A 24,979-nucleotide genomic window follows, 5' to 3' on the forward strand; every position below is an offset into this window, starting at 1 on the left:
CCTCTTACCTAACTCCCCGTGGTGCTGGCCGGGATACGAGCACCTTTACCTGGGATACGAGCACCCAGGTAATTAACCACGATGGGAACTTTTGTCGCATGCAAACAGGGAGGGAGGATGTGGTAGTTGGCTCCTCTCCGGAGATGTGAACCTTATCGAGCGTCTTGGAAGTGTTGGGAAGATCAGGTAACTAATCCCGGTGGAAACTAAGGTCGTATGCTAACAGGGAGGGGGGTTTGCTCCACTCCGGAGGTGTTAACCTGATCGAACCTCTGTTCTTCTTGGTAGGAGCGTCTGTTCCCTACGCTAAGGGCGGCTGATCATCGTCCGAATGCCAGCGAGCAAATCCGTGACCAACATTGCCAACCAACGGAGACCTCATTGAAAGTGACAGGCGTTCGAGCCCTGATCCATCCTGGAAGTTTCTCGGAAAACCATTTTCCGTGATTCTGAAAATAAATATGTAGAAGTTAATATATTATTCCCGGAAGTTGTCCCTTATCAATCAACCGCTTACCATCAGTTTAAAATCGTTGATTATCTCGATGTTGCCCGAACTTCAGCGACAGGAACAAGTAGGTTTTGATGGGCTGCACAGCAAAGAGCCGGAAGAAGCACTTGTATTTACAAAGTCAAGAAAAATCTAATTTTAGGTAAAAAATAACGTCATCGTCTAAAAACGTCAAATACCTAAAAGTAGGTAAAAAGAAACGAGAATTATCGCTAATTTTTACCGATATTTCTATAGTAAACATCCATTACCTAATTTTAGGTAAAATAAAAACCTAATTTTAGGTAATCTTATCTAAGCGTGCACGGAAAAGTTACTCAATTTTCGTAAAAAGTGGAACAACTCAAAATTTGAGTAGTTCCACTTTTTACGAAAATTGAGTACACTGAGAAACCAAACTATCCAAAATCGAGTGTGAAAGTACTCAAAATTGAGTGTTTTACTAATACTGTCTTTTTGGATTGTTTGTTATTTACATTGTTGAGTAATTATTACTTAATTTTAGGGTGATCTCCAAAAACTCACCTTGAGTTGTTGCTTTCTATTAAAGTACCCAAAGCGAAGTGTTGACCTTTCACTTCAGTTTGGCTGAAAAAACACTTTGCAAATCAGTCAGTCAGGAAGCATGTTCCGCACAGGCTGAAAATATTTTGCTGTCTGCGGAATAAAATAAGGCCTTCGGGAAAACCAACCAAGTTCACGGGTAAGTAGTATCAGAGAACATATAAAATATCCAATTTCTATGAATATTGCATTTTCAGCGGAAGTTTGGCACGGAGACTTTATGCAAGAGCAACTGAGAAGCAGAAGAAGCGAGGTTTGAATTATATTACCTGCAGGTAGAACCGTCTTCTGTATATCCGTTTGGATTATTTGGAAATGTGCATACAGGCCAGGAATATGTATGCAGCATGAGGAACCAGATGTAGCCTAGCCGTTGCGGCAGATATTCTATACCGCTGCCGGTTGGGCAAGATCCGGACATTTTTTTCTACGTTTCATATGAGCTGTGTAAAATGTATATAGTGTAGATAGACATTGAAATAAAATAATGATCATTTCGCATCAATCTTTGCATCAATAGCATAAATAACATTAAACGAAGAAAAACCAACAAATTTTAAAATTTTCCTGCAAAAATCGATTCTTGATTTTGAGTAATTTTTATTTAAACCGCAGTCTTTTTAGTACAGTTATTTTCACTCAAAATGAAGTCTTTTAAAACTACTTAAAATTAAGTACACTGAAAACCAAAACTACCCAAAAGTGGGTTGTTTGCACTCAAAACCGTGGTTTGGGCCAATAACCCAAATTTGAGTAAAATGACTTTTCTGGCACTAGGTAGTTTGCCTTTAATCCCATGTAAACAATTTACCCAAAGCTGAGTTTAATTTATCCAAAGCGGACCATGACCAACCCAAAATAGAGAATATTGAATTTACTCAAATTTGGGTTATTGGTCTGAAACAACCTCAGTGAGGTGTTTGCATCTTGCTCTAGTTTGATAGCAATCATGGGAAAGAAAGGAAAACTACCCAAATTTGGGTAAATTTTTTGTGCGATATTCTCAATAGTGCGTATATTGAACTCAAAGTTTGGGTTGATTTATCTGTCCGTGTACTTCGCGAAAAACTCAATTTTGAGTGGTTGCACTTAGCTGTCAAGTTGAGTGAAAATGACTTAATTTTGGATTGTTTCGAATTTCAGTGTAACTTTTCCGTGGGAAAAAAAGAGACGGCAATACAATTTCACTCAGTCTCTGAGTGATTTGAAACGGGCGTGTATGCGGTGATTTTTGTTGAACAGAAACAAAACAAAATCAACCGGTCGGTGTGTTTATTGTTTGTTTGTGATTGGAACTTTGTTTTAGATTTTAACCGAAATTACTTACTATAATAATTGTAAAACAGTAGTTTGTATATGTTTACAAGTTTTCTACATTATTTCCTAATATATAATAAGGAGCTCAAAAATATGCAGGCCCCAAAGCAGGAGGTAAGTTGTTTTTTTCTTTTGAGCGATGAGCGGATACCAGACCTCTCCTGGAAGAAAAGACTTTTAGTGTGGTTCAGCATTAGACTGGCCCAGATTACTATGGGGACCCGCATAAATACAAACTATAATAGTTCATGAACTTCATATACTGGCCCAGATTACTATGGGGACCCCCATAAATACAAACTATAATAGTTCATGAACTTCATATATTAACATTCCAAATGATTTAGAGCACCTCCACGGGAGTCCCCATCTGGGTCCCTATCGCTATTTCCGGGCCCTTTATAGAGACCCACTTTTACACCGGAGGTATCTAAACAGGAATGTAAAATAAGAACGCAACTCAAAATTAGCCGTGAGTTTCTAAATTTAGCGCCCATACTGGGTTGCTAAATTCCAATACAAGTTTCTATTTTGAGAAACGTCACTTTGATGTTGATAAAAATTGCAGGAAATCTGTTTTCTTTTGAAGAACAATTTCGGCGTAAATTAAATAGCAAGGAAAATATTCATTTTTATGGATCAGCTATAATGAAGAGCAATGCGCACCGGCGCCCGCTAGAACCCGAAATATTAATGGATTGTTCGGCGAAAGAAAATTCAACTGTTTTCTGTAGTAGATAAGATCAGGTCTATAAAATATCGAAAAAGTGGTCCACTTTACTGCATAGTGATATTAGCAATCAGTAAATTTCTTATTATAGTATACTCTTTTGTTGTGTGTTTATTTTTGAATGTGTAGCGAGCTACCTTGGTTTTAAGACAAGTTGAAAAAAAGAATTATATAAAATAGGTTAAGTTTGAATAGAATCGGAAATGAAACATGTTTGATTGAAGCAAAAACAAAACTTCGAAACGATATTTTAAGATTTGATGAAAATAACGGTTTTGGAATTAGGTTTCAAATATTTTGTTTACTGAACTTCCATTTGAATTTTTTTTCTAGATTTGAAGATGTGTTTCAGAGAGCGTATAACCGTTTGGAAAACTGGAAGCAAACTCGAAGGTAACAGTAGATTGGAATTGATGAATTGACATTTGGAAATTGGAATGGATTCGGATTGAATTTGGATTGGATTTGGATTAAATTTTGATTGCATTTGGATAGTGTTTAGATTGGATTGAAATGGCTTCGGATTTGGATTCGATGGTGATAAGGTTTATGTTAAATTCGATAGAATTTTTATGAGTTTGGTTTGTTTTAAAATCAGATTGTTTTTGAATTGGGTGAAGGTTGAATTTGGATTGCATTTGATCTTATTTGAATTAGATTTGGAAAGGATTTGGATTGGACTTCAATTTGGGTTGGATTTGTATTGTTTTTAGATTTCAATGGGATTTGGATTTGATTCGTATTGGATTTAGATTGAATTTAGATTGGATTTGGATTGGATTGGACTTGGATTGGATTCGGATCGGATTTGAATTGGATTTGGATTGGATTTGGATTGGATTTGATTTGGATTGGATTTGGATTGGATTTGGATTGGATTTGGATTGGATTTGGATTGGATTTAGATTGGATTTGGATTAGATTGGATTTGGATTTGGATTGGATTGAAATTGGATTGGATTGGATTGGATTTGGATTGGATTTGGATTGGTTTTTGATTGGATTTGGATTGGTTTTTGATTGGATTTGGATTGGTTTGATTGGTTTGGATTGGTTTTGATTGGTTTGAATTGGTTGGATTGGTTTGGATTGGTTTAAATTGGATTAAGATTGGTTGGATTGGTGTTTGATTGGATTGGTTTGGATTGGTTTGGATTGGTTTGGATTGGATTTGGATTGGATTTGGATTGGATTGGTTTAGATTGGTTTGGATTAGATTTGGATTGGATTGGTTGGTTTGGATTGGATTGGTTTGGATTGGTTTGGTTTGGATTGGTTGGATTGGTTTGGATTGGTTTAGATTGGTTTGGATTGGTTTGGATTGGTTTGGATTGGTTTGGATTGGTTTGGTTGGATTGGTTTGGATTGGTTTGGATTGGTTTGGATTGGATCTGGATTGGTTTGGATTGGTTTGGTTTGGATTGGTTTGGTTGGATTGGTTTAGATTGGTTTGGATTGGTTTGGATTGGTTTGGATTGGTTTGGTTTGGATTGGTTTGGATTGGTTTGGATTGGTTTGAATTAGATTTGGATTGGTTTGGATTAGATTTGGATTGGTTTGGATTAGATATGGATTGGTTTGGATTGGTTTTGATTGGTTTGGATTGGTTTTGATTGGTTTGGATTGGTTTTAATTGGATTCGGATTGGATTGGTTTGGATTTGGATTGGATTCGGTTGGTTTGGATTGGTTCGATTGGTTTGGATTGGATTGGTTTGGATTGGTTTTGATTGGATTCGGATTGGATTGGTTTGATTTGGATTGGATTCGGATTGGTTTGGTTGGTTTCGATTGGTTTGGATTGGATTGGTTTGGATTGGATTGGTTTGGATTGGTTTGGATTGGTTTGGATTGGTTTGGATTGAAATTGGATTGGTTTGGATTGGTTTGGATTGGTTTGATTGGATTTGGGTTGGTTTTGATTGGATTTGGATTGGTTTTGTTGGTTTGGATTGGATTGGTTTGGATTGGTTTGGATTGGATTGGTTTGGATTGGTTTAGATTGGTTTGGATTGGTTTGGATTGGATTGGTTGGTTTGGATTGGTTTGGATTGGTTTGGATTGGTTTGGATTGGTTTGGTTGGATTGGTTTGGATTGGTTTGGATTGGTTTGGATTGGTTTGGATTGGATCTGGATTGGTTTGGATTGGTTTTGTTGGTTTGGTTGGTTTGGATTGGATTGGATTTTGTTTGGATTGGTTTGGATTGGTTTGGATTGGTTTGATTTGGATTGGTTTGGATTGGTTTGGATTGTGTTTAGATTGGTTTGGTTTGGATTGGTTTAGATTGGATTTGGGTTGGTTTGGTTGGTTTGGATTGGTTTGGATTGGTTTGGATTGGTTTTGATTGGTTTGGATTGGTTTTCATTGGTTTGGATTGGATTCGGATTGGTTGGATTCGGATTGGATTTGAATTGGTTCGATTGGTTTGGATTAGATTGGTTTGGATTGGGTTTGGATTGGATTGGTTTGGATTCGATTTGGATTGGTTTGGATTGGTTTGGTTTGGTTGGATTGGTTTGGATTGGTTTGGATTGGAATTGGATTGGTTTGGATTGGTTTTTGATTAGATTTGGATTGAATTTGGATTGGTTTTTGATTGGATTTGGATTGGTTTGGATTGGGTTTAGATTGGATTTTGATTGAATTTGGATTGGGTTTGGATTGAATTTGGATTAGATTTGGATTGGATTTTTATTGGATTGGATTTTAGAATTGTTATTTATTTAACGAAAAAAGAAAAGGATTCAAGGACTAACAATATATAGCTATAAAGTCATTTTAGGTTTATTACACATCAGAGAGTAGAGGAGGAAAAGAATGTAGTAGATAAGATCAGGTCTATAAAATATCGAAAAAGTGGTCCACTTTACTGCATAGTGATATTAGCAATCAGTAAATTTTTTATTATAGTATACTCTTTTGTTGTGTGTTTATTTTTGAATGTGTAGCGGGCTACCTTGGTTTTAAGACATATTGATTCAATCTACCACGAAAACATTTCGGAATGATCGTGTCAAAAAAACGAAGTGCCAATCAGTTTGCTGAGTATTGTTGCGACGAACGGATGAGTCTAGAAACCTCGTCTGGGTCACGACATTTTCCTTCTGCAAGTTGTTCCAAGGAGGAGGTCTTCCAGGAAACCCTCAGAAAGTTTCTTTAGTAATTGTTGAGTATGTTCTTCAAGTAGTTCTTCCATAAAATCTTCCGCAAGTTTCTTTTTTCTGTCATTCATTTAAACATGATTTGCTTTGGAAATTCATCTAGGATCCCTGGAAGATTTATCTGGAAGTTCCCCAGCAATTTTTAAGTTCTTTTAAGAATCTTTAGCAGCTCTCCCAGAATAGTTTTAGGATTTCAGAATAGACCAGAATCTCTCGGGATTTTTTTTATTTGAATAACCCTATAATTTCTTTTTTGGTTGCATCTAAAAACTTAGCAAGTTTTTCCAAGACACTTCTCTAGATTCTATCGGATGTTGTTATAAAAAAAATTCTTTGGGACATCCTTCAGAGAAAAAAATATGTGGTAGCATTCCTGCAGCGTTTTGTCAAGAGATTCCTGTAGGAAAACTGGTGGGAATCTCAGGAGGATTTCTTCGACTGCAAGTATGAATCTGAAGGAAATTTCAGGAGGAAGAAAATCCGGGAGATGTCGAGTTCCCTGTCCGTTTCGGTCAAGGATGTTTTCAAGTGGTCTCCTTGGGCGTAGTTGTCATAAAATACATACTCATGCAATGGTGAGAACAGAAAAGCTTTCAATTATTAACTGAGGTAATGCTAATAGAATACTGAGTTGAGCAGCTAGCCAAGTTCCAGCTGGAATGTAGAGCCATTGAAGAAGAATATGACTACTTTTAGCAACACCCGGTGAGAACACAATATGTTTACGAAGTTGCTATACCTAAAACAGAAACCACCGGTGGGAAGATGGGGCGCTATTCTAAAATTGCACTCGGGAAGGAGCGCTATAATAAAAATAGCGATGAGGACTCCCGTGGAGGTGCTCTTATAACTTCGCCTAAACTATTTGATATAAAATTTGTCTTAACTATAAGCCCACATTTTCACGAAAGGTTATGACCATTTGAAGGATGGTTATCGGACAAATAACTTTATGGGGAAGGGGTTGTTAAGTTACCGTCGTGCGGGGCTTCTTTTGATTCCGGGGGCTACTTTGGATTTTTAATTTTTTGAAAAAACTAAACGGAAAAAATACCAAATTTGTAACAGAAAGTTGCCGTCCAACTATCAACAAGACACCCGATTGGTGATAATGACAATTTTATTGTTATTTTCGTTATAATTCTTGTTTTAAAATGTCCAAAGTAGCCCCTGATTTTTCAAAAGAAGCCCCGCACGACGGTAGGTCACCATAAAAAAATGAACATTTTCGCGAACAAAATTTTTATTGGAATCCATATTATAAGGTTGGATTATAATCACAGGGTGGCCAATGAATCGGGAAATCGGGAAATGCGGGAAATATGCGGGAATCGAAAGTCCATGCGGGAAATGCGGGAAAAAGTCGGGAATTTCTTGAAATTATTCAAAAATCGGGAAAAAAGTCACCAATTGTTCATTTTATAAATTTATGTATAATTATTCTAGTGTAAAGCATGGCAAAACATCATTTATTTTTTAAATGGATTGGCCTTTCCACGTAACGTTTGAAACTACTATCCGGCTTTGTCAGAGTATGATGAAAATGGTATTGCTGTAGTGATTATGAAAGCAACATGCCACCTACGCTTCGGAAGGCTTCTGAGACCAAGGAAATCTCCGAGGGTCCTAGAAAAGCTAATCAGCATTTCGTTGTGGCTTGTGGATCCCCGAAGAAGATGCTTGTTCGATATTTTCTTGAAAGTGACTCGAGTTTTGCCTGGAAACTCTATGAACCGTAATCGAGTATATCCAATTATGTTCGATTCTAGGCGCACATCTCAACAATCTCTCGTCATTCGTTGTTAACATCTAGTTTTATCACATGGTAATGATGTACAGGAGAAGTGCTTTAGATTATAGAACATAATTTGGTCGTAAACCAGCATAAGGGTGAAGCAAAGACTGGCATAAACAATAAAGTATGATGCTATAACAATATCAGGATGTGTATCAATAGTAAAAATAATCAAATCCATAAAAATTCTGTAGTCAAGGTAAAATAAGTCTCATTAACTCAAAATAGATTGAGGCAAAAATAAGTGATAGGTAACAAGCAATAAAAGACATAAAGGTTATAATTATTTTTATCTTATTGTACGTGGATTTCCCTATTGGACCCGACCGTTCGAAATAGTCGCTCCTTGAACGGTCGTTGTAATCGCCGTTTTCACCTTCACACCCGTCTTCATAGTAAAATCTGTCAAAACTGACAAGTCTGCCACGTGTTTTTGCAGTTTCCCTCGGACTTCTCTTTCTTTTTCCGATGTTTTGACATCTGTTTTGATAGACAAGGAGCAAAAAACAAGGTAATCTACCAAACATTTATTGAGTTTGGCAAACCTTGCAGGAAAAGGGAACATTTGAAATAGGCAAGTAAACCTACCTTCGAATTCATTGGTCAAGTAAATCCACAATAATTGAAAAGATTTATGCCCTGGACTGGTTGATCTCTTAAACACGAAGGTGTTAGAGAAGATGGATGCCAAAATATTAGCAGATGCAAACATGTTTATTCGCTCAACGGATTTTTCAATTTATTTGTGGTTAACTCGTTAACTATAGCAAAATCAACAATGATTCGAATTGTTCTGAGCTGTCATTTTTAATCTGAAACATCTATTTTTCCAACAGTTGTTCTAGATTTATTTTTTTTTATAACAGTTGAATTTCAACAGCTCAAACTGTTATACCGTTCAGTTCTATTTTCTGTGGATTTGAACCACGAGTGAATCACGAGATTCAAATATTTTTCGTTTGTTTCCAATACATTTTGATCCACAATTCGCCTTTTTAAAGAGCAATATTTTTTTTCATGAAATGAAGAATTTTTCAAACACGAATAGAACACCGAGTTTGTTCTATTTCACTCAAGATTTAAAAAATTGCCTTAAAAAATTGAGCTTGAATTATTTAAAAAATTGACTGAGCCAATAAAACTTGATAAAATTTTTGACAGTAAATGTCGAGAAGTAGGAGGTTGAGGGTTCGAGTCATACCAAGACACGTGGATTCTTTTCCGCAAGTTTCATTTCAATTTGTTGATTTCGAGACATTTGCTGTGCGCGCAGCTAAGATATTTAACAAAAAATGTAATCGTCAACTCACTTTTAGAAGAAATTATGACTATTCACGTTTTTTTTAATCTTCAAAATTATATCGGGAATTTTTCAAAAATATCGGGAAAAAGTCGGGAAATATGCGGGAATTTTAAAATGTAAGTCAAGTGGTCACCCTGTATTTTTTTTGTCACGCGAAACATTATATCGCATAGTTCAGTTATAATTGGATCGTACAAAAGGAAAATGAGAATCACTGCAACCTGTATTGTTGTGATTAAATCATTTTCTCTTTTCTGTTGAATTCCGTTCGTAATAAAAGAAAAAAAAACAGTTTCTTTAATGGATAATTTTTATTCAGTCCGAGATTGTATCAGCATTGCATATGTTGCTTGTAAATTCATCAATATCCAGGCGATTCCATGACTAGCTCCATCTTCAATGATACCGCTCGTTGCATTATTTTCCCGTAGCTGGAATTTAGTCTCGAAGTGCAAGCTGCATCGAGAAGCTTCTGGAAAACACTGAACAAACAACAGCCCTAAATTTGGGTACGGAAAAACAAATTTGATGTCAATTTAAGGTGATTATACAATCAAGCCATGTGGTGAATTTCAAATTCACCACACGGTTTTCTACTCCTATTATCAAAAGTTCAAGTCCAGCGTAATACTTTTCGTACAATGCTGAAATTAAAGTCGATTGCTTAGCATGAGTAATCAAACGATCTATGGATGTTTCATCCCCATGGGCGTTGTTGTTCTCTCAATTCGTGCTCTTGAAAAATTACTAGAAAAAGCACGTGTTTCCAAGATGGCCGATTTGTGGCTTTGTTGTTAAAAGTTAACAACTTTTTATCCGGTTTAGTCTTTGATATGTACCTGACATTTCAAGTTCCGGAAAAGGAGAAAAAATAACATTCCGGTTGTCCGTTCTGCGGTTTGAAACTGGGTCCTTAGATCATTGTTCAACACTGCGAAAAGAAAGAAATTCAGTCAATTTATACCATGGAAGAAATCTTGGAAGAAATATAAAAGACGTACCTGATAGAATCGGATGTACATCTAACGAATGAATTTTTCGTATGCCTACCAATGGCACTGAGGAAGCAGAAATCAAAACTGGCAAATGGCAAGTAAAAAAAGTACAAATATATATCAGTACGCACACATATGCAGCATAACTTTATCATTTAATGTAGTTTGAAGTTAGAATCATACAAATTTTTATGGCCTATTCAGATTACGCCATTAATGACATAATAATTGGCGTTTCAGGGTAAATACGCTTTATGATGTCATTATTTACGTAATATTCCATACATTTTGCGCTGTCAAAATATACCCGCTGAAAGAATTTATTACGAACAATTATTACGAGAGAGCTTTCGTTCTAACTGGGATGCAGGGAGAAATTCAACAAAACAAAACTGACAAGCGTCACGCTCTCTTTGCCGGAGAAAATTCTCTCTGTTTTCATTTCGTTTCGTAGTTGACAGTCATGCTCTTTCTGTCGCAGCAGGGTCGAATGCATGTTAGATGGAAATCTTCTGAGCGCTGAAGAATAACTCGGATTGTGATGGTTTTGTGGAAAGCATTTTTATATGATGGAAAATAATGATGATAATTATTTATTCTCCACTTATTCAACATGAATTGTTTAAAAACAGATGCTCCCTAAATTAACATGAAGTATTTACCTTAAACCTAGATTTAATAGAACAAATCGAATAAATTTTTCAAAGTTCAAGGGCCAATGCGGAAGACAAATTTAAAACGTAGGAATGATTGTAAAACGAATATATTTGATGAATAAACATGATTTCATAAATTGTTTCAATTCTGCTCCTTGAATGGCTTAATATACTTTGGATTCCAACATTTTTCACGTGGGACCACTGTACGATTTGAATGGGATGTATATACATAAAGTAGAATAACCTTAAATAAAACATGGATTGGTAATGCATTAATTCATCCAAAATCCAGTTTAAATTATATCACATTCACACTATTCGATTTTGTTAGAAGCTGTATCATTGATTGTCGAGTAGAACGCAATGGTTCAGTTTCCATTTTTGAAAAAAAAATTAAATTGCTGAGTTGCCCTTCATACATGGAGATACTGGTGGAAATTCATTTTAGTTCGATAATATTTCTCGAAAATTGTTCCAATCGTCCTTTTTTATTTATTTGTGAGAATTCCCAAAAGTATCTAAATTTTTCTATCAAATCTCCGTTCGTTCATAGTACAGAATCAAAATACTTTTTAAACTTAAAAATAAATTGAGGAATAGTCTGATTCCCCGAAGAACGGCGCACCCAACTAATGAATGTAGCTTCGCTCATTATCCTTAATGAGAGCTTCAAATATTCTTCAAAAATCCCTTTTCATATATTTTTTCTATATTTTTTTTTTCTTAAAAAACTTTGTTCAAAAAAAAAGTTCGATTGTCGCCACACAAATGCTTGATTTTGCAAATTAAATTTTAAAACTCTCCTTGAATTCAACCCTGTATTAGCGTGCAAATGAGGAAACATGGAAACGTCAAGATATATTATCTTGCTGCAGTCTGAACACCTCGTAACCCTCTCACTTAACAAAGTCATAAATAGCCCAATCTGAATAGGCTGTGGCATAGGCATAGTGTGTATGTGACATTTTCCATGACTAGGATCATAAGTAACAATTTTTAGAATGTATATCGTAAAGTGAGTTCGAGTGATATCTTTCACGAATGCTTGTATAATGTGCGTAGATCCGAAACATGGAAAGCTAGATTATAAAGCACAGTTTGGCAACCACATATGTTGAATTGACATGATGGTATAATGCAGCATCACTGTTGTAAATAGTGTGAAATAGAAGAATATTTAAAGTCCAGCCATATCCGAAAGTTAACATAAAAGGTTAACGTATGACTTAAATTGAATTTATTGTTTGGAACATATTCCGCACGGTTTTCCAGTATGCGGGGAGATAAAAATGTTGTCGAATTCCACGGGGCACCCCCCAGAATTGTGTCTTTGGGTGAGAAAATCAATCTCTGAAAATTTCAGCTCAATCGCTTGTTGCATAAGCTGGCGCATTTGATTTGAAGTTTGTATGGGGATTTCAGCCAAAATGTATAGGAAAATACACCTCCGTCACTCATTCGATCTGGAAATTGGTTCTGATTGCTCGATTGACCTCAGAATGGCAAAAACGGCAGATGGTATTCTACAGAACAATTTCACAGAACATTGCGTGATGATTAAATGAACTTTTACTGAACTTTCGGCTGAATTATTAGGAGCTGATATGTGTAATTTTGGGTTTTTTGATCGAATCGCATCAGCCGAAACCCATATAAAAGTTCATTTAAATCATCATATAATGTTCTGTAAAATTGTTCTGTAGCATACCAACTGCCGTTTTGCAATTCAGAGGTCAATCGAGCAATCAGAACCAATTTCCAGATCGAATGAGTGACGGAGGTGTATTTTCCTATACATTTTGGCTGAAATCCCCACACAAACTTCAAATCAAATGCGCCAGCTTATGCAACAAGCGATTGTGCTGAAATTTTCAGAGATTGATTTTCTCGCGAAAATGCACAATCCTGGGGGGTGCCCCGTGGAATTAGACAACTTTTTGTTTCCTGGGCCAGTCTATTCAGCATTTCACATCTTTTTCTGACGTAGGATTACGTTCTTCGGTAAGATAGGGGGGTCATTCCAAAGTTTCAAATTTGGGACCGTCACGAAAAGAGGTCAGGAAGTACGAGCCAATAACTCAGCCATTTTTCAACAGATTCCGAAGATTTTTGTATAAATCGATCAGTAAACTCTCTAAGATTCTATACAACTATTGTAAACAATTAATTCAATGGATATAGCTATTGAAAAAAATAATTTCGCCAGCACTTGAAATTGCACTGTAACAGTAAATTGCCTACATTGCGGCTATTAGCCAACCAGCAAAAACATGCATAAAACGTTTAGGATCAAATTTCGTATCCACTATCGCACTATACGTAATTCTACGTTCAATTTGCGGTCGTATGTTTGATACAACCCTCTACTTTTTTCTTTAAATTTTATTTCATTCATGTTTGTGATTTTAACAAGGGTTTTTACCTGAGACGTTTTTATATATTTACATTATTTTTTCTTCCATTTATTTTAAATTTTCCGAAAAGAATGCTCCTACATGTTAACCTTTAATAGGCTTTAGTACCTATTGGCGCTTTGATGTTACTTGAAGAAGAAGAAGAAGCAGAAAGATGATAATCGAAAAAATCTCCACGGCAAACCATACGAAGAAGTTTTTAGAACTCCTCTCAAAAATTCTAAAAGCAATTTAATTAAAAACGGTAAACAGTACGGGGTTGGACTGTATACTGTATACTGGTCTACTGTATAATAAACATAATATTTCTATTCGAAATTTTATTTTGTAATATTACACCACAGATAACAGATATTTAGGCTAGAACAAATTTTATTGAAAATCCTGTACATTTTTGAGTTGATATACGTTGGCCTACTACTGCCATCTACGCAACTGATTGCGGCAGTACATACGGACGCAGTTGATTAACAACCGTCGAACGCAGCCAATGCATTTGACAGCCGCATTCGGGCTGCGTTTTCAATAATAATGATAGTTGCGCCACCTCCAATCGATTGCCAAACGCGGTCCCAGTTTAAAACACATTTGAATTAACGGTTGCGGATGTTTACACACGTATCGGCTCCCAGCCTCAATATCTGTTATCTGTGATTACACTTAAAACACAGTATAAGAAAAGTCAAACCCCGTACTGCTTACCGTTTTGAATTAAAGTGCTTTTAGAAATAGAATGGATTTGATTTGTTTTTCAACAAATCCTATCCCCTCCGTGCGCGTGCAAGAGAAAGATGATTAACGTCAGCAAACCTTATATCCTAAATCTAGAATTTGATAATCTAACTAGGGAAGATCCATTATTTACCTAACGCAAAAATTGTACATTTTCAACCCCCCCTCCCGTGTCACACTTTTTGTATGAAGCTTCTAAAAAAATTGTATGGATCGTTACACTTCGCTCAACCACCCCATCCCCCCTCTAAGCGTTACGTGATTAGTGGACGTTCCCCTACTATATTTACACTATGAAATTTGATAACCTAGATTGGAACGAGCGCCCTAATCGCTAGCTGGTCCGAAAGGGCGCAACGGACCCTAAACTTTTCTTTACACTCACCAAAGCGTTCGTAACCGGCCTTTGATCCTCAACCTGCACATTCTTACATTGATCGGCCACCACCCGATCACGCGCCTTTGCAAATCGCCCATCACTATGAAAGCTGTTCCCAGCTCGTGTGTGTTGTTGCAGCTCTGGTAGATGGTATGATTAACTCTAAATGTTCGCACCATTGATCCCTTCCAACAAACCTCCTGCAGCGCTACGATGCCGAATCCACGCTCCTTGAACCGAGTATCCAATCGCTAGTCCCTTTTCGTCGCAGTGGTCTTTGTCGATGGTTCCGGTCCGTGCTCCTCTCTTGTTAATTATTTGTTCATATGTTTTTGAAGGCCTTTCTTGTAGGGCCTGACACCATCCCCCCCAAATTTCCGGAGGACCATTTCTTTTTATTCCCGGTGGACCATGGTACACAGTTTCACAGAGTCCCTCGCTGGCAGTCGCCCCTAACATGGAGAACAGACGCTGTTGTGAGCCGCTCCTGACATGGAGAACAGACGCTCAGTAAGATTTGCACCTCCAGAGAAGACAAACCCCCTTCCTGTCAGCATACGACCATAGTTCCCACCAGGGTTGGTTACACGATCTTCCCTAAGGTTGCTTGTATCCCGGCCAGCACCATGAGGAGGTGGGGATAGGAGTTGATGGGTAAGAGGCTAAGGACCGTGAAATGGGGTTACTTTATTCCTTCAGGTACGCGAAGTGTTGATCACTATTGAATTTGATAACGATCGACTGTTGCGTTAAAAAGTTATAAAGAAAATTGTACATCTAACCATATTAGCGCCATATACGGTTGGTGTCTTGGCTAAATGCGAGAAAGACAGTATCATTACTAGGTGAATTAAGTTGGGTTTTTGAGTATTGTACATAGTAGCTAGTAGGGATCCTATAATTATAGGATCCCTAGTAGCTAGCAGAATCTCAAAATGTCTGTTTTGCCTTTCTCGTACAACAAAGTTGTACCGAAAGGCTATAATTTCACTCTGAAAACGAACTTTTTACTGGAACATCTGATAGTAAAGTCGAAAGGTACTCAGTTTGATGAATCGAGGTGATGTCTGTTTGTGTGTATGTATGTGTGTGTGTGTATGTTTGTGTGTCTGTATGACCACTATTTCAACCTCAAAAACTCACACGATTTTCATGTACTTAGGATCTGTCTCAATTGGATAAATTAAACTTAAAAGTGACAGTTCAATAATTATCGAATAACCCTGCTGGATGAGCAGGATTACTTTTGACAGATATCGAATCATTCTTGATCGATGTCTTATTGGAATTGCTGGGTAGCACGCAGCCATTCTTATGGCCGGGTGAATTTTAAATTTTCGAACTGTCAGTTTTAAGTTAAATTAAATTTGATTCGGGAAATGAGACAGAGCCTTAGACTTAACTGATTTTATCGCAACAAGTTGCATTTCGCAGAGCCACTCTTCTTATTACATGCTATTTAATTTGATCAAGATTCATCAATGCGTTCGCAGCTGACAAGGAGAATGGTTTAGTCAGTTTTCCATTTTTTCCATATAATCGGAACTACGAGCATTGAGCAGCTACCATGCTATAATATAAATTACGTTCGTTCGATGGGTTAGAATCCTCGCTACGGCAATATCGATAACGCTAACGCAACTAGCAAAGCTTTTCAAAGCTTGCAATGTGGAACGTGTTGATCACGAAACTAATCGACGAACAACGCACGCGGTTTTATGTTTAGAGCCGACTCGATGATGATTATTGCCATTCTATTTTATCGGAGCATTCGCACCAACACAGTTGTAAGTTTCATCGTTAAGCAGACCCCACACGACGGAAAAAGTTTGACAAACTCTTGATTATTGAAGAAAAAGATTGATGGTGTGAGTGCGAACCCAAAAAATCAGAAAAGTTTGATATTCTTTTCAATATTTCCCCTCATCTCCCCCCGCAGTTTACCCACAGGAGTCGATGACGGTTGAGTGTGTGCGTGTTTTGTGCGTTATACCGCTATTTGATTCGTATTAGTTTAAGAAAAAAAAAAGTTTTTCTTCAGCTACGGCCATGCCGGCTAATCAGTGAAAATATTGGAGAAAAGTTTGACGAAAAAAGTATTGTCAATATATGCTTCGTGTAGGGCTGGGAGATGCGGATAGAGTTAAAACGATTGTCAAAAAATCTCCATTGCAAGCTGTCAAAAAGTATCCATCGCATCGAGAGAGTTTGTGAGCATTCTGAGCGTAGCCGAGAGTACACGTGTAAATCAACTCATACTATTTATAGTTGATTTCTAACAAAATTCAGTTATTTGGTGTCATTTTTAACCTATCGAGAAATTGTAAAAAGTGAACTGCATGGTTTAATTTTAGAATCGGCACAATAATTCATGCAATGCGCCAAATCGATGAAATCTTTGAAATTAATTTTGAAAGATAAACATAATGATGATTCAATGTGAGAAAATCGTAACGTGTACATTGAACACTGAGAGTAAATTTGCGGGTTTCAAGCGAAATATCTTGAAAATTAGAATCGATCGAGTCCGCAGCTCCCAGCTCGCCAGCAAAAGATGTTCCGGACAGCGACGACAGCGACAATCTTTATCTAGTAACTAAAATATCTTTTATAAAATGTGAACGCGTTTCGTTATTATACTAGACACTCATTTGGATACACACCGGTGGGGATCGTCTTAGAATTATGAATTATTGGCAGTGCACTCCAAATAATCTAAACGTTATTTCCACCTGAATTTTCAGGTACATTTTACGTGCACACGTAACTGCAAATGCTTCAGAAAATTCAGGTGAAACTTACGTGTCCGGTGAACTCTATCCAAAACTCAGGTAGAACTTACCTGATTTTCACGTAGAATGAAAATTCTATCAAAAAAATCAGGTGAAAGTTACGTGAATTTCAGGTGGACAAGATCTACGTACTTTTTCAGGTGGAAACAACGTTCAGATTTTTTTGGGTGTGGCAGCGTACGAACCAGCAGTTATCGCGTCGTTTTTCTGTTTCTAAAGCAGACCCTACACCTGGGAGCTGCGGACTCGATCGATTCTAATTTTCAAGATATTTCGCTTGAAACCCGCAAATTTACTCTCAGTGTTCAATGTACACGTTACGATTTTCTCACATTGAATCATCATTATGTTTATCTTTCAAAAATTAATTTCAAAGATTTCATCGCTTTGGCGCATTGCATAAATTATTGTTCCGATCGTAAAATTAAACCATGCTGTTCACTTATCGAAATTCCTCGATAGGTTTGAAATTACACCAAATAACTGAGTTTGTTAGAAATCAACTCTAAATAGTATGAGTTGATTTACGTGTACTCTCTCGGCTACGCTCAGAATGCTCACAAACTCTCTCGATGCGATGGATACTTTTTGACAGCTTGCAATGGAGATTTTTTGACAATCGTTTTAACTCTATCCGCATCTCCCAGCTGGCGAGGATAGGTGAGCTAAATGTCAAAGAAGGAAAATCCATACGATTTGACAGGTATGTACCTGGGAGGGAGCTCTCGATACTACACATCAAATTAATTACATACTGTCGTCATGCAACAAGTAAATTTTCAACAAGAAAAACAATCAACGTAGGCGCAACCTGATAAGACTAAATTCTGTTTTGCGTGTTATTGTTTGTTACATTGCCTTCAAAATTTGCTTGCCAGGAGTTTCGTTTTCGGCTCACACTGACAGCTAGATTTCGGCTCGGCTTGACACACACATTTTTCGTATCTGTTTCTCCCTCCCAGGTATGTACCACACATGTTTCGGACAGCAGAACAAAGGGAACCGAAGCGACAATCTTTATCTAGTAACTAAAATATCTTTTCATTTTATTTATGCACTTGTTTTCGCACCGGTTGTTTCTATCAAGGTTGTTGAAGTGCAATCATGTTTCGCACCGGTTGTGAATATCCGTGGTTGCTATAACAAACACGGAATAAAAAAATCAGGAAAAATATGTTTTAATTAATTCATAAATATTTATTTTCAAATCTTTCAGAATGTGCTCCAACTTTTGTAATATTGCGCATAAATCCCAAAATTGTATTCCCACCTTTGAGTTTCGCGCCGAGTACTCAGCGCAAGACTCGGCGACAAGGGGAAAGTTAAAGTTTATAACCCTGATTTTTGACAATCAATGTCGATTGTTTGTGTGAGTGCACTGAGGTCAAAAAATAGAGCTTTTAGCTGAATTTTTCATTGTCAAATGTAAGTTTTGACAGTATTATTCATGTATGAGTGAAAAACATGCCTATCGGGGAAGCAGTCGCTGCAGACAAATTTCATTGTCTTCAACGACGAAACAAAAAGTTTCAATGCAAAAAGCAATACTAGTATGTGCGTAATGTATTTTGTGATTATTATCAGTTTAGTTAAACACACATCTACTTGGTGGCGCTAGCTTATATGCAACAATTTAGTGAGGTGGATATCTCGAGATACTTAGAATGATTTTGTCTTTTACAAAGTTGTTAGGGTAGCCATAACAATTATGATGGATAATAGTTTAGTTCGAAAAACAACCGCTTAAAGGCGCTAATGTATAAGAAATAACCTGTTAGGTTAAATATTTCGAAAAACGGCGCTCGAGTTGAGTCGAGTCGAATCAAGTACGAGACACTGAAGACGGCCTTACTGTTGAGGTCAAAATACGTATCCGTCGAAGGTTCAACCAAGTGGTGGAATTAAATGGAATTGTACAAACTCGTCTTATGACAAGCAACTTTGTAGAATATGGCAATACACCCGATTCTTTTTTTACACGGATTATTTTCGCACGGATTTTTTTTACACGGCTTTTTTTACACGGATTCTTGAAATAACACGGATTTTTTGCACGGTTTCTCGAAATAGCACGGATTATTTTTACACGGATTCTCGAAATAGCACCGATTATTTTTACACGGATTTATTTTACACGGAACGCATCCCCAGATTAACAAAGACCCGGTCACTTTTTTACACCGATATTTTTTGCACGGCTTTTTTACACGGTTTCTCGAAAATAGCACGGATTTTTTGCACGGATTCTCGAAATAACACGGATTATTTTTACACGGTTTCTCGAAATAACACGGATTATTTTTACACGGATTTTTTTCACACGGCACGCATCCCCCGTGTAAAAAAAGAATCGGGTGTATTCTGAAAAATCCAGATTTCGTGATATCTAATCTGCCAGGTTATTTCTGTACACTAGCGCAGCCAAGCGGTTGTATTTCAAACTAAACTTGGTGATTTCGACCATCCCGAGGACCATCCGAACAATTTTGTAGAATACGGCAATATTCTAAAAATTCCAGAATTCGAGATATCTAACCTATCTGGTTGTTTCTTTTATATTAGCGCCGTCAAGCGGTTGTATTTCGAACTATACTTGCTGTCGTCATGATGGTTTTGACCACTCGAACAAATTTGTAGAAGACAGAAAAAATCTAAAACTGTCAGATTCCAAGATATCTATCCTATCAGGTAATTTCATATACACTAGCGCCGCCAATCAATTGAAATCCAAACTAAATTGACCTCCATCACAATGGTTTTGATGATGAATAACCGAACATTTTTCAGAAGACGGCAGATTTTTTATTTATGACTTACTTTATTTTTCCGTGCGATAGTTTGGCAACGGTTGAAGCGGGTCGCCAAATTTGCCAACTCGCTATTCACAGAAGGTTGCGTTTACATTTCCCAAACCCGTTTACTAACGATCGGTGCGAGTTCGCGTCATGATAGAGGTTGCAGGGTGTCGACTACCTGGAAAAACCTGGAAAGTCAGGGAAAATCAGGGAATTTCAATTTGGACCTGGAATGTCAGGGAAAGTCAGGGAATTTTGATTGAGGTCAGGGAAAAAATCACAAAACCCAATATTGAAAATTTATAGTGATTTTTTTAATTCGAGCAAAATGTTAAACTAAGGCCACGCTGAATTATTTTAATCCATTGAAAAAAGACCAATAATGGTACCAAAACTTTGGAGCAGAATTAATCCAGCGTTTTAACTGGTCATCAGACTGCATAGCCGATAAACAATACTGCGAGGCAGTTACAGTCGACAATCACTTTCACCACAGATAACAGATATTTAGGCTAGAACAAATTTTATTGAAAATCCTGTGTAAACTTTTGAATTGATATACGTTGGCCCACTACTGCCATCTACTCAACTGATTGCGGCAGTACATATGGACGCAGCTGATTAACAACCGTCGAACGCAGCCAATGGATTTGACAGCCGCATTCGGGCTGCGTTTTCAATAACCCCCATAAAAAATCCTCCCGACTTTCCCCCACACGGTTAGATGACTTTACCCATTAATGGGTACTATGTTATTGTTGATATTATTCCAACCAGGGGTCTGCGAAGCGGCCATGTTTCTGATGCCAGCATCAAAATCATCGATTAATTTAATACAAAGGCGTAATCATAATCGTTGAAACCTGCCGTTGAAAATGTATTTTGAATATCATGATATTTTGGCGAAGTAGAGCGCTTGGTGCCGATTGAAATATGAAAATTTATTAAAGACATCAATATTCTTGTTGAAATAGTACCTCGTATTCATACTTTCGCACAAGCTCTTGAAAAATGATGAAAAATAATTACGTCTATTTGGAAAAATCACTTCGGAATAGTGGTTTGTTTACAAAATAGAATTGTCAGTAGAAGCAATTTCAATAGAACAATGGGAAACTCAAAGATGTTGGCTATTGTCAAACGTAGTGGGTAGGATTGGGGTTGCCAGATACCTGATTCCAACCGTGAAAAATTCACCCATTTTCTTGAAAAAGTGCCACTACCCATTTTAATGAGTAGTGGCGCTTTATAAAGAAAATGGGTGAATTCACAGTGAAATCACTATCAACAATAACATAGTACCCATTAATGGGTTAAGTCATCTAACAGTGCAGACTAAATCGGTTCACGTCGGTAGGGTCGACCGATCTTATTCCCGACGAATTTATAGATTGTTTCACCGAGGCTAATGGGAGTTTTCCAGGGGAGCCTACCGACGCGACGCCAAACGAAATCGGTAGACTGACATCGACTAAATCGAATGAATAATAGGTCAATTTCGATTTAAATGACGTGAGACGAAACCAGACGAAATAAAGTGATTAATCGACTTATTAACTTTTATTATTGAGCAAACCAGATCAAATCTATAGATTGATCATTTAACCTTAACATAATGAAATTAGACAAAATAGGGTGATTTATCGAATTATCAAATTCCATCATGAAGCGAATTAGACTAAATCTATAGATCGGTGCGGAAAATAATAAAATCAGATGATATAGGGTGTTTAATCGGTTAAACTCATTTAATCACGGAGCAGATCAGACTAAATCTGTAGATTGATTGGTTTGGAAAATCATAAAATTAGACGAAATAGGTTGTTTCATCGGTTTATTTAATTTTATTGTTTAGCAAATAATACTTAATCTATAAACTGATCGGTGAGGAAAATGATGAAACCCGACGAAATAGGGTATTTCATCGGTTTTCAAATCGGGTGGCATGTCTGATCAGTCTAAAATACCGTAGACTTTTGTGATCACGCAGGACGTCTCGATCTTCATGATTCTGTAAAGAAAAAAGTAGATATTATGAAGTTATTAGAATTATTGCTCCATTCAATGAAACCACGGAACACAGCACAGTGAATCTCCTGAGGAAGTATATAACTATACTATAAGATTCTTAATCCTGTACTCTAATGCTCAGAAATTCGGCGGTTGGTTTTCCATCGCGGAAAATAAAGATTCAGGCACCATTTAAAATACAAGAGGAACAAAATCCGGCAGAAATCGTCCTGAGATGTACGAGGCACAGTTTATGAATAGTCCTCAAACTCACCATGTGAAAAAGTAAGATTGCGAAATGTTTGCGCGGGCTCTTTTTTCGTTCCGAATTGTGACCAGTCGAATTTTTAGCGAAAAATGAAAATTGAAAATTGTATTAAAAATATTTCACTTCGTCTGGGAATCAGTTAAACTAACATATGTTTAAATCGATCATAAGTAATCACTTACCTTTATTATCCACTAACTACCAGAAAACCATTCTTCTAGGATATTCCGGAATATGCCAAGATCTAAAAAACTTTCAAATAAGGTCATATTCACTTAATTAAATATAAAATACTTACTTTCTTGAACTCAATGTTCATAAGCACTGGAACCCGATTTCGTCTGTTAATTATTCAGACGATCAAAATAAGCACCAAATACACAATAAATCGATTATTCTACAGATGAAATAGGCAACCGATTGCTCGTTCAATAAATCTGGCGACGAAAATATGTACACTACGACAATCGACGTCGTCGGTATAAAAATAGGTCGATTTGGTAGGCACCTGATTTCGTCGGGTGATCGTGAAATTTCGGAACTGTCAAATTTTTTATGGGGACATTGATCCTTGCGCCATCTCAATCGATTGCTAAACGCGGTCCCAATTTAAAATACATTTGAATTGACGGGTGCCGATGTTTACACACGTTTCGGATGCCAGCCTCAATATCTGTTATCTGTGCTTTCACTATCAAGCTTTAAAGCTTTTCTTGTGATCAGTGGCAGTCTCTAGACTAAAGTCTACTCCGGGCCCATTCCATATACACCATGGTAATCGAATTTGTTTCACTAAGCAATCATACAGGTGTCAAAGCTACGTTTTCAAATTTCAGGTCATTGATGAGGCCTGATCCATTTTTTTTTTAATAAAAAGTCCCCTTTAATAGGTATTTTAGATTATTTAGTTTGAGTGGTTTTGTGTCGAGGTCGTTTTGATTTTTTGCAGTTTCCTCAGTAGCGTTCAAGTCATTTTCCCATTAAACAAAAAAGTTCTGAAAGTTCGTTCAAATACTGGTCATAAGACGAGTTTGTACAATTCCATTTAATTCCACTGCTTAATTGTACCTTTGACAGATACGTATTTCGACCTCAACAGTAAGGTCATCTTCAGTGTCTCGTACTTGACTCGACTAACTCGAGTCGACTAAGTAATTGTTTCCATTATCTCGTACCTGACTCGATTAAGTTGGAAATTGGAAAAAAAATGCGATCTATCTCGATAAATTTAATTGCTGATTAGTAGCCAACTCTAATACATCATATTACCTTTTGATGAAAATGTATCGCCCAAATGTTTGAAAATTATCTAGTCTAAGCTGTCTAAACTGAATCAAACAGCTGAAATGGGCCATAGTTCAGAACCGATTCTCAAATAATCATCAAAATGTTCAACCTACAACCAACAACTATATTTTTAGAAGCTTGTTTAAAGAAAACGCCGAATACTATCTTTGTGGACCTTTGACAACACTCCACAGCATCGGTATCATCTCCAAACAAGATTTTGTAGGTAATTTTTAAAAACATTTCGTGAACTTCCATTTGATGATGGGCTTATAAAGTCATTGGCCGATCCTCATGTCCGTAGGTGGTCAATTTGTTAGTCATGTAGAGAGAATGCTAGTGGATAAAAGCACCATATGGTCTACCTCATGCACGTAGTCTTAATGGTGGTCTTAATAAAATGTTTTCTCGAAACTCCATAACCATACTCGGACGCAAGTGGAGGAAAATGTTGTTGTCAATAATAATGTTTTAGTTTTACATTCGCTACTTTTGATGCTTATTTTACATTTGTATCAGGAAATATTCTGGTTGATCTTTGAGATTTTTTCCAGAAATTACTTTAGTGAAATTGCTTTAGTATTTTTGTGAAGATAATTATTCCTTCAGAAAATTTTCTAAATTACTTCAGAATTCTCCTGAAATATAAAAAATCCCAAAAGGATTTCCAAGAGCTCGCTCGACAGTTTAATCCTGGAGCTCCTTGATGGATGTTTAGTATTTTTTTCCAAAGCTTTGCTCCTTTCAGGAGTTTTGCGTATTACTTGATTCTTTGTAAACGACCAGAATTACCTACGAAATTCTACATATCTTTAATGTTCTGCCTCTAGAAGTGATTAGGCTTCCAGTAACTCAAGAACTCATATGGACAGAATTCAAACATGCAAAGATTTTTATATGCTTCTAGAATTTAAAAAAACACACACATTTTTTATACCTGGAATTTTTCGAGAAATGGTCTGGAAAGTCAGGGAATTTCATTCTCAAATTTAAGTCGACACCCTGGGTTGCTATTTTGGCTATTTTGGAGCAAGATTACCGGTGGTGAGTTTGAGCCGTTTGTCAGCGCAGTATCATTACTTGACACTTTACCGGTCGCTACTAAACGCGTTGCTATAACAGTAGCGCGACTGACAGGTGACCAAATTTGGTAGCGCGATAAGAGCGCTGCTATTTGATGAACTTTCAACTGTCAAACGTCACCGGTACGGAATACAGCAACCAAATTGAGAGCCGAAAATAGTGACCGATACGGAAACGAGTGAC

At 36.9% G+C, this 24,979-nt stretch overlaps 1 protein-coding gene and 1 long non-coding RNA gene across 2 annotated transcripts in view; one reads left to right on the top strand and one right to left on the bottom strand.

Moving 5' to 3' along the window:
* The first annotated feature begins 2,298 nt into the window (after positions 1–2,298).
* The window catches only part of LOC134219504 (terminal uridylyltransferase Tailor-like), a 49,971-nt gene continuing 27,290 nt past the window's right edge, over positions 2,299–24,979 (top strand). The window contains exon 1 of the mRNA XM_062698247.1: positions 2,299–2,506. Coding sequence (XP_062554231.1) covers positions 2,432–2,506 — 75 coding nt within the window. The 5' untranslated portion in view covers positions 2,299–2,431. The remainder of the gene's footprint in view (positions 2,507–24,979) is intronic.
* On the bottom strand, positions 9,710–10,569 carry LOC134219344 (uncharacterized). Its single transcript, XR_009981542.1, has 3 exons — positions 10,384–10,569; positions 10,222–10,313; positions 9,710–9,881 (listed from the first exon to the last, which is right to left on the bottom strand). It is a non-coding gene; the product is annotated as an uncharacterized LOC134219344 (long non-coding RNA).

Source organism: Armigeres subalbatus, chromosome 3 (assembly GCF_024139115.2).
Source record: "Armigeres subalbatus isolate Guangzhou_Male chromosome 3, GZ_Asu_2, whole genome shotgun sequence".
In the NCBI taxonomy this organism is placed as follows: domain Eukaryota; kingdom Metazoa; phylum Arthropoda; class Insecta; order Diptera; family Culicidae; genus Armigeres; species Armigeres subalbatus.